The sequence below is a fragment of the Poecilia reticulata genome, unplaced genomic scaffold, assembly GCF_000633615.1.
Source record: "Poecilia reticulata strain Guanapo unplaced genomic scaffold, Guppy_female_1.0+MT scaffold_468, whole genome shotgun sequence".
NCBI classification, from domain to species: domain Eukaryota; kingdom Metazoa; phylum Chordata; class Actinopteri; order Cyprinodontiformes; family Poeciliidae; genus Poecilia; species Poecilia reticulata.
The window spans coordinates 1-13,471 of NW_007615230.1; the positions used below are offsets into that span (position 1 = coordinate 1).

The 13,471-nt window shown below is 39.0% G+C and overlaps 1 protein-coding gene across 1 annotated transcript; it reads left to right on the forward strand.

Annotated features, from left to right (window-relative positions):
* Positions 1 to 6: 6 nt before the first annotated feature.
* On the forward strand, positions 7 to 9,681 carry LOC103461021 (homeobox protein engrailed-2a-like). The gene is made up of 2 exons (XM_008403340.2): positions 7 to 4,202; positions 6,455 to 9,681. Exons 1-2 carry the CDS (start codon positions 3,716 to 3,718, stop codon positions 6,775 to 6,777), a joined length of 810 nt encoding a protein of 269 aa, XP_008401562.1. The 5' UTR covers positions 7 to 3,715; the 3' UTR covers positions 6,778 to 9,681.
* The last annotated feature ends 3,790 nt before the right edge of the window (positions 9,682 to 13,471 follow it).

Genomic DNA, 13,471 nt, shown 5'->3' on the forward strand with positions numbered 1-13,471 from the left:
AAGGACAGGGCACATGCGCACAACGCGCGCGATTGATTTATAGGCGTAGGGAGGGGTGATATGTCTACGTGCGCGCGCGTGCACGAGTCAGGAAGAGGGAGGGGGAGTGGAGCTATATGTGGATGTTGCCATATACATTGACTACATGCAGGGATATATAAGTTTAAGCTTTGTTGCTTTGTCTTCACAAAATTAGAAAAATATTCTATGAAAAACAGGTAAAATACGCGCGCACATTATATATATAGGCCACGCACGCACACATTCCAGCGTATGGAAACAGTGCAAATAGAGGTCGTATTTGTTAGTGTGGACTTCTGGAATGGAAACAAGCAAAGCATTTCAGTGTATGATTAGTAAATAGAATGTTTATTGCAAAAAATACAAATACATATATATTTTTTTTTAATGCATGGGTTTGCTCCATGCGCAGCTATCAAGAAATTTAAGCGGCTGCAGGGCCTGCAAGGACGTGATGTTTTCGTTCAACATGTGAAATCGTTGCAGACATCGAGGCCTATGACTGGTATCCATAAACTAGGTTTCCTCTGCACCACAGCAACAGCTGCATGGCTCTTTGTTAAAAGCGTAAACAGTCAAAACAACAAGAAAACTAGCTTTAAACAAAAACCTTTGCCCAAACTGCACATGTTTTAACTATTTATTGCACATTTAGGTGGAATGCAAAAGACATAAGCCTTACTGCACTTTTGGAGTGCACAAAGGCAACCGGTTTGACAACAGAGTTGGCGTACATTTATTTATTTGCAGGATGGTTTTGCATGAAACAGCAAAAATCCTAATTCAAAGTACCTCACAAAACCAAACAGCTGTAAGAAAACACCTCAGCCTTTTATAGCTTAAAAGGCGGTAAAGTAAAATAAGGGATTCATTTGCGATCCCTTAACCAGACAGGAAATTAGCTGGTTAAGGGGAGTTGCGAAAATCTTGCAACTCGAGTAAAAAAAATAAATAAAAAAAATTAAAAAATTAAAAAAGCTAATAATTTCATAAACTGGTGAAATAGTCATTTTTGCTGCATACCATTAAACGCGGGCAACTTAACAAAAAAAAAAAACATGATATCGCAGTTAATTTTCAGTTTTCCTTTAACAAAGCGGACAATAGTGACCACGATGGACGCTTGCCTGCCAAAAATGAACATATAAAAGAATGATTGCATCAAAGTGACTATTTTTACCTGTTTTTCGGGAACAAAAATCTTCTAAAATTTTCCGAGCTTTACTATCTGTCCTAGACTCGTCTATTTTTTTTAATAAAAAATAATTTTTATAATGTTTTTCTGCCTTTTTCAGGGATAATACGACTTTTAGGGGGGCTTGGTTGAATAATATGTAATATATTGTAATGCACAAAAGGCCTCCCCATTCTAATTCAGAGTCTGCAATGGTGTCATTTCCTCCAGACGCCCCTGGTTTTTTGCTGGGGAGGTTAGAGGCCAAGCCCAGGCGGTAGCGGCCTGTCTGTGGACCCATTGTCTGCTGCTTATTTAGCGCTCAACATTAATCTGCGCTTCCCCTCACAAGTGAGAAACAATCGCAGCGTGAGAGTGGCCTGTCTAATTACACCTTTCACTCTCAACTTGCCACTGTTTGGACTGGACGCACAGAAGCGGTGGGTCGTGGTCAGGTAATCAAAATCCAAATGTTTGAGGTTCGGAAATAAGATATGCATTTTTAACTTCACGATGAAGCTATTGCTCTAATATTGTTTAAAAAAAACTAAATACTGGACACATATAAGTTAGCTAAAAAAAAAAAACAATTGCAAAAATAACAATACCTGTACTCTTTATAAACAAAGCAGCAATCAAAAGGGCGAAAGCATAAAATGCGATTTTTTTTTTCCTGCAAAGCTAGCCAAATGTGACGAGAGTAGTTTCATATGCCAAAATTTCAAATAGAAACAGCTAATATTAGAAAAAAAAACATTCAAGCAATAATAAAACAATGCTATAAGATCACATCCATCAAAGTAAGCACAAAACATGTCAAGCCCAAGGTAGCGTTTTAGAAAATATACACGTTCCCCAAATCAAATTTGCAAACAAAAATAAAAGAGGAAAAGATGTTTAAAAGCACAACGCACGCATTTTGATAGTAAAGAATTAACTCAGTCACTCTCACCGCCGCTCTTTCTGCAGATTCCACCTTATTGACGCAAACCGTCCCGGCTCCAAAACGCCAGAGGAGCACCGTCCGTCCTCACTGATTGGGGGAGAAAAGCACAGAAAACTCGGCTTTGGAGGTGGTCAGCAAAGTTACTCAAAGTTTTGTCTTTGGCGCGACTCCGGATCCCGAGCGGCGCGCACAAAACAGTTTGTTTGCATCACTGATTTCTTTTAAAGGGATATGGACCCTGTTCTGGGGCGACCGCAGGCGTCACGGCAGGAGAAAGCAATCACATTTAAAATACTAAAAGCACATCAGTGTTGGCTATTCTGGCCATCGTGCTTTAATTATCACGCTTTTTTTAGTTGCATATAATGAGATGAAGTGACGCCATTTCGCAGGAAACAAACACATATAAAGAAAAGTCGTTAAGTTCAATGATCTAGTAAATGTTAATATAGTGACATGATGGCTTAGAAATCCAATATTGTTTTACTTCATCTCCAAATGTTGATTTTTACGCATAATCCACACCAGATTGACTTTATGTAAAGCGTTTTTGTTTAAACTATAAACATCTTCATTTTACCACAACTGTTACAAGTGGGCCTAAATTCAACAAACAGCACCTCACTTCTACGTTATACACCAGGATATGTTGCATCCCCCCATAAATAGGTCAGGTGCAGAATTAGTTTTGATTTAGGCACATTTTCAACTGTTAATCAGCTGATGAGTATTTCTAATTTTCATCTACAAAAGTCGCCATAATTAAACTTCACATCATTCATATATGTTCTGGGGCATATTAAACCAATGAAAATCCGATTTCCTTGTGTGTTATTGAGATTGTTAAACCCCGGGGATCCTCGTGGCTGAGCATGTCAACCCTACCGTTGTTTTTGTTTTTCTACTCACAATGCACATTTTCTCAAAGTCCTGAGAAAAAATAAAGTACAACATGTCATGAAATACTGGGTGTATCTGTGTGCATGCACCGGATTCAAATTAGGCTTTCCACCTCGTACATGTTCAGGGCTCTTCCCCTTTTACTAGGGCGAGGATGGGGCGTTTGTAGACTGCTCCGTAGTCTGCGTCATGTGGCCCAGTTTCTGCCGTCCTATTGGTCAGAGGCACGTGTCTGGGAGGAGGGTGGGAGAACGTCACTCGGGGGGCTCGCATTGAAAATAAGAACAAAACTCCAGAGTGAGAGTATTAGAGCATCAGTTTAGGAGCCTCTTTATTTACCCTTAGTTTAGTTTAGGTGTAGGCATTCCCGAGGACGCACAAATCGGATGGTGGTATAAATTTGGATGGTGCGCAAATGGCAAGCGCTTTAGCTCTAAGATATCACTTGTAACCCGATTTTAAGGGAATATATGAGACAAATTATGCTTTTCTCAAAGGACACTACGGCAAGGCTTTGCGTGGTGTCCAAGGCACTCACTGGTATCTGAGTTTATTTATTTTACCCGTGCAGTTTTTTGGGGGGTAATTTCCCTCAAAGTTCTTCGCAAAATTTATTTCTGCGGAGGGAGCGACAAAGGGGTTAAAGAGCATAAAGTGGGGGAAAGTGAATCAGTATGGAAGAAAATGATCACGGCAACAGAGATGCGGTGGAGCGACAGGAGTCCGCGGATGAATCCAATAGAGCCATCCTCCCCCTGCTACAGGCGCCGGGGAACCTGCAGATCCCGCACCGGGTCACCAATTTTTTCATCGACAACATCCTCCGGCCGGACTTCGGACGCAAGAAGGACGTGAGCGCTCACCGCGATGAGAGCAGCCCAGCGTCGCGGGAGAGCCGCGGCAGCCCCGCCGCCCCTCAGACTGAGCCGGTGGGCAGCACTGTGCCAGCGGAGGGGACCTCCACTCCACACACAGTCACCGGGCCCAAGAAGCCCGCGAAAGCCGCCGAGGAGTCCCTGAAACCGAGCGGGGAGAGCGGAGACCAGTGCCTAAGCTCAGACTCAGACAGTTCCCAAGCCAGTTCCAACCCATCCATGTCGCAGCCCATGTTGTGGCCAGCCTGGGTCTACTGCACCAGATACTCGGACAGGCCTTCTTCAGGTTGGTCACATACTGTTTTACTACATCCCCGTATATTTTCTGTAACCTGAAATACCCCGTAACACTGACCCAGGATGGCTTGACCGAGTTTTAGCTGCAGTAGGGAGAACGATCGCTGTGTAGCGCACAAAGCGGAAAAAAAGACTTTTCTAAATACGAAAAAAAATATATATATGTATTTGAACCTCAACCTGCATTCAGATATAGAATTTACACAAAAACGTGGCATCGGGTCCTAACAAACATAATTTATCTCATTATTATTAAACCTAAAACAGAATTCTCGAACGAGGAGAGTAGGCCTTTTGAGAAAATGAAAACAAAAGAGGATAAATATTTAGTGTCGGCGAGCAGAATTTTTACATTTTTTTTTTTTTAGCTCTCGACAAGAATATTATTAGTTACACATTTTTAAAACTTTACGCATAGATTGTTTCCCAGTATAGTTATGAAATTTCGAGACTCTAGGAGTATTTTTTTTTTCCTTTTTGCAAGTAAACACAGGCGCGCTGGTTCCCTTCCAGGCGAGGGAAAGCCTTAAAACTAACAATTGATACACTTGTAGAGTCTGATTTTGCTTTCTAAAAGTTAGATTTGGGTTTATAGCAACGTGATTTAATAACTATCGCTGCTCAAGGTGCAGCAGTCAACTTTTTGGTGTATTTATAAACTCCCTGTGATTTAATGTCTCACTGAGAAGTAGACACGTCTTTAAAGATTTTTTTTTTTGGCGTGCATATAAAAAGTGGAGTACAACTTGTTCTCATGCATTATGTAATGCTACACTATAGAGTGGCGCGGGGGGCTACTACCAGTTGCAGGGCTTCAGTTCTCATTCAACATATAGAGTTGTTTCGTTTACGTTTTGGATCAGAAGAGCTAGCAGGCCGTCTTTCCAGGTGAAAAGTGACTGAACGTGTTATGGGAGCAGCTCAGATCCAACATTCTGTTCACGTCCCGTCTGCCAGGGAGTTTTTCAGAAAGTGAGGGAGGAAGAATGAGAGCGACAAGGTAGTGGCAGATAAAATAATTCTTAATTCTTCACTGAGCAACAAAAACACGGATTCTTCTACTTTTCCTGCAGAAATCTGTTAATGTGAGTGCCTAAAAACTAGAGGGTGTCCGTAAATGTTCAATGTGTATGCGTGTGTGAGTGTGTGTCTGCGTTTGTAAGAGAGAGAGAGAGAGCAACAGGGAGGCATGACTGCTTTTGGGAGCTTAAGACAGATTTTAAGCCATTGTTTGCTCTTTTTCTGCAAGTTTTCAGAGCGAAAGATTTGGGTTTAAGTTATTCAGATAATTTTACTTTTGATGTTTTTTTTTTTGTTTTGTTTTTTCTGTTTTACAGAAACACAAACCGAACTGAACACGCACCAGATGAGCATGTTTGTTTACATGTATTTCGGGCGATTAGAATAAATATTTGAGAAAAAAGTGACCTTTTGTTGTGAAGTGTGCTTTACGCACGGATTTTGGGTGCAATCGGTGTTTATTTCCATAATGCAAACTGGGAGAATATTATACAATTCACGTTTTAGTGAGGTAGTTTGGTCGAAACCATAAAAATATGTTCCTGGTGGAGTTGTTTTGGTTCATGTTTTGGCTGGTTTGTGGTTAGTTCGCTGCTTCGACGATTCGTATCCTGATTCATTTCCACACGTTGCCATTTCGTTTTCGCAAACAAACTGTTTTGTATTTAAGCTATTGTAATCTGTTTATTAATCTTTGTAGAAAAGTATTTTCATCAGTGGTGGTGGTAAATGTCCATTGAAACGTTCAAATCTCGAGTAAATTGCTGTTTAATTGTCAATGATGATCTGAAACCATTGTGTTACGCCTCATTTCCATATTTAAATTCTGACTCTTGTTTTGCGCCCGTTGATTCTTATTTAATATGCAAGATTTTGAACCCTGGTTGTACTAAAATAACTTTTATCGAGCTACTGATGGTAATACTAGATAATATGGACAATTCTCTACACTGCAGCTTACTGGGTACGAAATAGCACTTTCTACTACACATTTTGGGAAATAGTTAAATTTCGAACTGACCATATACATAACTCGAGTTTTTGGAGCTTTTATGGACAAAACTAGAAAAGTACAACATGGCAAATGGGCGAAAAAGAAATATCAGCACTCAATTATTGTGACAATTTTTTGACCAATTATTCTTTTATATATACTGACAAACAACTGCTTGTGTTTCTGACCCCCCCCCCCCCCCCCCCCAACCTCTCAACCCCACTCAGGGCCAAGATCTCGCAAACCAAAGAAGAAATCGACCAGCAACAAAGAGGACAAGCGACCACGGACGGCCTTCACAGCAGAGCAGCTGCAGAGACTAAAGTCGGAGTTCCAGACCAACCGGTACCTGACGGAGCAGAGGCGGCAGAATCTGGCGCAGGAGCTGGGTCTGAACGAATCCCAGATCAAGATCTGGTTCCAGAACAAAAGGGCCAAGATCAAGAAGGCCAGCGGCACCAAGAACAGTCTGGCCTTGCACCTGATGGCGCAGGGACTCTACAATCACGCCACCGTCACGTCGAAAGACGAGAAATCAGACAGCGATTGATTCCCAGAGAAGTAAACAGCAGCCTCCTGACGAAAAAGAACCTATAGTAATCCTATGATAGATTTATATAGAGATTAAAACTCTACTTACAGGAATATTTAATGTTACCACTGCAGATACTTTATCACTCACCATGGATGTACACAATGGCTCCAAGAAACCATAACAAATGAATAGATTCCCTACACGAATTTCTAACCCAACCATAGGCCTCTATAGGTTCCTATGGGAATATTATAGTGATTTTTTTCGTTATATGGGAGGTGTAATCAAGCCTACAATGCAATAATATGATCGAATAAAGGGCCAGTGTATAGCCTTTACCAGCATAAATTGTTTTAAAAAAAAAACAGAGATATTTCTGCAATATCACGTCTATAAAATATGTATAAAGGTACGTTTTCATTGTTTTTGTCGTCCCCGCCCCCTTCCCGGGGCTACAAATGCTTACACTCTCCATTTTTATAAGCCGTATAAGGATTACTGCTATCCATGATTGTCATCGTGTTACATTTTAACTAACTGGCACTTGACGTTTTTACTTGTCAGTAAAGTGGGAAATTAATAAAAAGAAAAAGAAAAAAAAAGAAAAACTGAAGTCCAAAGAATATTTTTCTGCTGCATCCAGGCTACTGTGAATTTAAATATGCTAACAAGGTTTTTCTAATGCCATGCTCGCTTGGTTTTCTTGGTTGTTTTCTGCGTGCAAAGTGGACAGCGAAATTTGTTAGGGCTAATTGGGCACTGCATTATTATTTTTTTTAATTATTTATTTAATTTTGTCCCCCAAGCGTTGTTGTTGTAATGCAGTTTGTTGGAAGTGACCAGTGGCGTTTCTTGCAGGAATGGCACCCTGGGCGAGGTTGTCCTTTGGCCACCCAATACATGTATAAAAAAGAAAACCCACACCCAAAACCTATTTTACAGAGAATGTTTTTATTATATAATTTAGCAGAATCATTTAGAGATACACATACTGAACCTATAATTGATCTACATTTTTGTGTTGTTATGTTTGTTTAGAACACAAAGAGTTGGGGATGCACCGATCGATTGGCCATACATCAAAATTGCATTTTTTTTTTTTTTTACTTAAACAGCTCTAATCTTTGATCTGCAAATTTGTGTCTGTAAACACATCAACTAGCAGTGTGTACTCTGATGCAGTTGTCTTTGGTTCAAAATCAAGTTAAGGTTAGTTATATATTCTTCATGCATAAATTGCAATAATTTTGTACTGTCAACATTTGCTGTTTGAATTAAGACTACACCTATCAAAGAAGCTGCAAAACATTTTATTTTCTCTTTGATGTGTCTTAGTTTGTTGACATAAAAAAAATCAGAATTCATAAAAATGAGAATTAGCACCTCATACCTCATAGGAAGCAGAATATTGGCCAGAAAAATCTAATTGGTGCATCTCTAAAAAAGGAATCTTTTTTCTCTAAATAGAGATAATACATAAGAATTACAGAAAATATCAGTAGAGATTATTATTATTTTTTATTTTATTTTATTTTTTTTTACCACTAATCATACAATGCTTTTCATAATTTTCTCAGTTTAAGATGTGTTCTTTCTCCTTTCTGTGTCATGGCGCACCCAGACCAGGCAGCCCTGAGGAGATAGCCATATCTCAAAAACCGCCACTGGAAGTGAAAGAGCAAAATATTTTAATTTTCTTTTGTAACTAACACACAAAGGTAGGCCTTGCTTATATGATTATGGTCGTCTCACAGCCTTTAAATAAATGTGCGTGTTCTCTTCATTATATGCCAATGCATCAGTGCAGCTATTATAGTTTAAAATAGCAATATAAATCATTTTTTGTAGCTAAACAAAGGCTATAATGCTGCCTTTTGAGTCACAGAAACAACTCTGTAGCATAAAGACAATGAAGACAACCATTTCTGCGCAATCTTTAGACTTTTACATGCAGGTTGTTGGATGTTCTTGGTAAATCTTTCTCTATTTACATTTTTATTGCATATCCATATATCATAAAAAGAAGGGAACTCCGTCAGTGACTGTATTACAAATCTCTTATCGTTGTTGAAAGGACTTCATATGTGTATTTATATAGATTATATTGAGAAAAAAATCTATCCAATGACCAGTGTTGCTTTAGAATAGATATCTGAGGTGTTTACACTGCTTGTTTATCTTGCAATAACTTCTTTTTGTTTCCTTTTTTGTTTGTTTTTCTTTGTGAATGAAAAAAAAAAGTTTATGGGGCCTTTTTTTGCATGAAAGCTGCAATTTGTTGTACTTTGGGCAAAAACAACTGTGTTTATTAACTTTGGTCTTTATCGACAAAAAAAAAAGTATGATCGAGTTTCAGACTGTATCCATACCAAATTGTGGACTTTTTTGCCTTTTTTTCAATGTGTTTTTTTTTTTCCTTTTGTTGTGCATCTGCAAAAAGTGTGTGTGAATAAAAAAAAAAGAAAGAAAAATCCACCAAACAGAAACACACTTTGCCTTAAAAAGTTCGAGTTGGAACTTTTTTTCCTGAAACAGAACTGTGCCGAATCAGAGAAGCAGTGTTACTTCAAATGCAGACTTACTCAAGTTTTAATGCCTTTATGAGAACTGCTGGTACGACATTATGAATTTACTCATCAGCGTATATCTATCTATATATGAACATGTTTAAATGAAATTACAACACAGAGTTGTAGAATACAATGCTATTTTTTATTTTATGTTGGAAGTATTCTTTGGTATAAATGTACATAATTTGTATCATGTATTAATTGTGTAATTAACTGCCTCCTGAAAAGCCGCAAAAGAGTAAATAAAACCTTGGAGATTATACATGAGTAGGTTTCTGGCTCTTTTTGTAGTCAGCTAGTGAACATACATACATAAAACCTTTATTATGTTGGTTTACTCAAAAAAAAATACATTACATGTTCACAAATGTATGTATAAACATAAAAAATCTCCATGAAATCTAATCAAAATCACATTTATTAGTTTCCAGATTAAAACATTTGCAAAAAAACAAAAACAAACAAACATCCAAACATTATGCAAGTGAAAACCTTGAACAATTCCCAGGCATGTTTCCTCAACAATGCCTTATCTGCATTTCCATACTTGCACCGCTAGTCTTTGAACGCCATGTCTAACGGCCAGCGACTAGCGTTGGAGCAGATTGGGGGCTGCTCCCAGCACTGTCTTCGAGACGGTCAGTCTTCTTCGCTGCCTCTGAAAGGAGCCTGAGCTTCTATCGCGAGGCAGAAATGGGGAGCAGAGTGGGGGAGATAGGGAGGGGGTGGGGGGAAGGGAGGGTAAAGAGAGCAATGAAGGTCAAAGCCCGTCATGGCTGCAGGTGGCTGTCCCCCCCTTCCCTCCATCCTCCACCCTTCCCCACCTCCGCCTCTCTTAGTAACCCATTCTCCACACACAGCTTTCTCACTCTCTAAACTCATACACTAAGTCTGCCTTACACACACATACACATGCACACACACATTTATCACTGTATTTCATTTTATTCTCCCACACATTCCCCAGACTCCATTCATTTCTGTTAGTTCTCTCTCTCCCACATACACACACACGCGCGCATAAGCATGCACGTATACACACACACACACACACACACACACTCCACTGTTGTTTTGATCCTTCATTCAACCAATAGGAATCTTCATCTGAATGTTCACAGGAAGAGGAGCTGCGGGAAGTTCAGATAGGGACACCAATGAATGAACAGAAACTAAAGCTGTTTAGCAACATGGGCGCATTCCCCTTGAAATTAAGAAAATATGCGTTATCTGTGGATGATTTTGAAAAGGAGATTAAATATTTCTCAAGTGAGATTCTGTCAAAAGATACGAGCATTTAATACTTTACCTGCAGCAGATATCTCTACTCATGTCTTCATTTAGAATGATTTCAGATATGTTGATTCTGGAAGTTAATGCTAATGGAGAGTCCAAGAGGAGACCAAGAAGGAAACGCACATCCACCATCTTTAAACATCTTTATCGCCTTATACAAAAGATATCTTATGACCTCTTAAATCGTCTTCACATTTGCACTAGGTGGTTATCGGCAGATAAGCCGATAATTATTTACACAGGAAATGAAGACGTTGGTGTACATCCTCTAGTGTGAAAGACATACTGAGAATGCAATATATAATATATAAGGTATTTCCAGTCAAAATAGACTGGAAAAGTAACGCGGAATAAAAACAAGAATGTTAAGCAAGTTTTAAGTTAACATTATATTTTATTGACTTTTACACTGCAATACTTTCTCATTCGTAAATGTTTTACAGTGTTACATAACATATTTCACACAGGAAGACTAAGCATAGGTAAATTACTGATACAGCAAGGTTTTAAAGGGCCAGAGTTACCGTTTGAAAACCACAAAATTTCTCTGTCATACTAATTTTTAAGTGTTTTTATTTTTCCGTGTCTATATGGAGTGACACAGTCCTGTTCCTCCTCAACTTGTTGCTACGCACTGGTGGACTGCTGGCTGAAAAAAAATCCTACTACACTTTCCCTTTGATTACAATAAAGACAATTTAGGTGGGTAGGGAAATACTTTCAGACAGGAGAAACAAGAACAGTCAATAAGCATAAGAGAAAACACAAGAAAAAGTGCAATAATCAATATGCTATGTAATCTTAGACAGTAGGATTAAATAGTTTTCAGTTTAAAATAAGTTCCATATTTTTTATGATTTTTTGTTAATAGTGTGAAACCATAACATATTTTCATTTTTCAGTTATCGTACCTAACAATCTGATGCCAGCCCGTGCCTACAAACAGTGGCAGTTTCAGCATTAACTGCACCTTTTGGTGAGCTCCAAAAACATTTCTCTGTTAAAAATGAGATCTTGTGTTTTTTTTTTTTTGTTTTTTTTTTATATATACATGGTGAATCCGTTTTCAAGGGTTTATTTTGTCGAATAGTATCTCTTATTGCTGATCTGCTCTTTATAGACTAGCAAAAATTTAACAGGCTGATATTATGCTTTATCAGTCAGACCACCTGCTAAAGTGGCCAGACTGCAATTTGCTGCTTAGCAGACACTAGTTTCACAGTAGCTGTGAGAGCTAATGCTTCTTTAATTTCCAAATCACAACTATCTATTGGAATTTCTTTATTGTACATAAGAAACATACAGTAGCCTTCTTCCAGCTAGCTGACCACCAGTGCACAGCACCAAGTGGGGGGAGGTGCATTGCTGCTTTACTCTATGCTCTATAAACCTCTTATCAGTTCTTTAATTTCTCTGGTATTTCATTCAACTTTAAACCATAACAATAGTATGACAGGATTTTATGGGAGATTTTGAAGCCGTAAGTTTTTTTTAAAACTTTGGTGTACATCAATATCTCTTGGCCTATTGGTCCAAAGAAAACTACAGAAACTTAAACTTACTGAAGAGAGTGTGGGATGCATCAAGTAAAGTATCAGTGTATATATCTCTGCACACAAAAGGGCCCCATCCTGCTATGACCTCTCCTACCATCCTCCTCCTCCCCTACTGTGTCATTTACCCACAGTTTCTGAATGCTTCCTACGGCCAGAGTGGAATCTGCTCAGAGGTGCCCAGGCTTTGTGGCGGAAACATAATTAAAGTGGTGAAAGATGTAAAAGGTGAAGAATAGGGATGACATCAGGCCAATTTCACACTTGGCACTCGAATGGCTAGGTCCAAGCCAGGACTCTTGCCTCGCAACACAGATCAAAGCCCACTGTCAACGCACCAGTGCAGGAAAAAAAAAGAGGCAAAAGGACACCTAACTATGCTAATCCCCAGGACGAATATATTTTAATCTTGTTAGAATACAAGTTAATGCCGTGGCTCAGTGGCTGAACTTTTTTTTTTTTTTTTTGCAAGAATGAGAGGTGGACAGAACTACGTTTACCTTTTCTACACGAGGTGCCTCTGTACTGCCGAATAAACAGCCAAAGTCTGAACAAACTTTCTTTTGGACATACTCGCCATATTATCAAGCTGTATACTGTACAGGCAGCAGATACTGTAGAGGTCCCAAGCCATTGAAAAGGCAAGCAACAGTTTTATTAAGAACAACGATGGGAGGGGGAAAAAAAAGTGTCAGTGACCCTATTTGAATCCCCACTAGGGCATCTAACATGCAAAGGAAATGAGTATTTTGTGGGCCAGTTTGTCCCCTCTCACACTGAGCCCTCCTTTCTAAAAGCACCTTGGTAACCCTTGATCTCTCATGTATGGAAGTCAGGGTACTGGGGCCTGCAGAAGTTGACTGGGCAGACAATAGGAAGTGGATGCATTCTGGTAAAAGTCACACCCAAGCAACTCTCATTTCACACACAGGGTTTGAGTGACCCTTGAAGAAGGATCCAGAACTTTTAAGCTCAAATTCTTTGGGTCACTTAGAAAACACACCTGTGGACTGTTTTTTTATGCTAGCAGCACATTTGATCTACAATGGACTTTTATTAATCTTGTTTTCTGCTCATTAAGAAGTAGAACTAATGTAATTAATTTCAGTGTTGTTTGTAATAAACATCAGATTCACATTCTCTAGTTTGTAGACCAATTTTGACCAAGTTTGAGCACACTGAAAATTAAGCTTTTTATTTATGTATTTTTTTAACTCAGTGATCAGTGGGGTTAGACACCAACCCCTTTGTGATCCTATGTGGACAGGCATGTGTAGACAATGTATATAT

Excerpts from the sequence above, each read along its gene's own strand:
- LOC103461021 (XM_008403340.2), top strand. The coding sequence starts at position 3,716 with ATGGAAGAAAATGATCACGGCAACAGAGATGCGGTGGAGCGACAGGAG. Across the intron at positions 4,203-6,454 it reads CTCGGACAGGCCTTCTTCAG|GGCCAAGATCTCGCAAACCA; the intron begins GTTGGTCACATA and ends AACCCCACTCAG.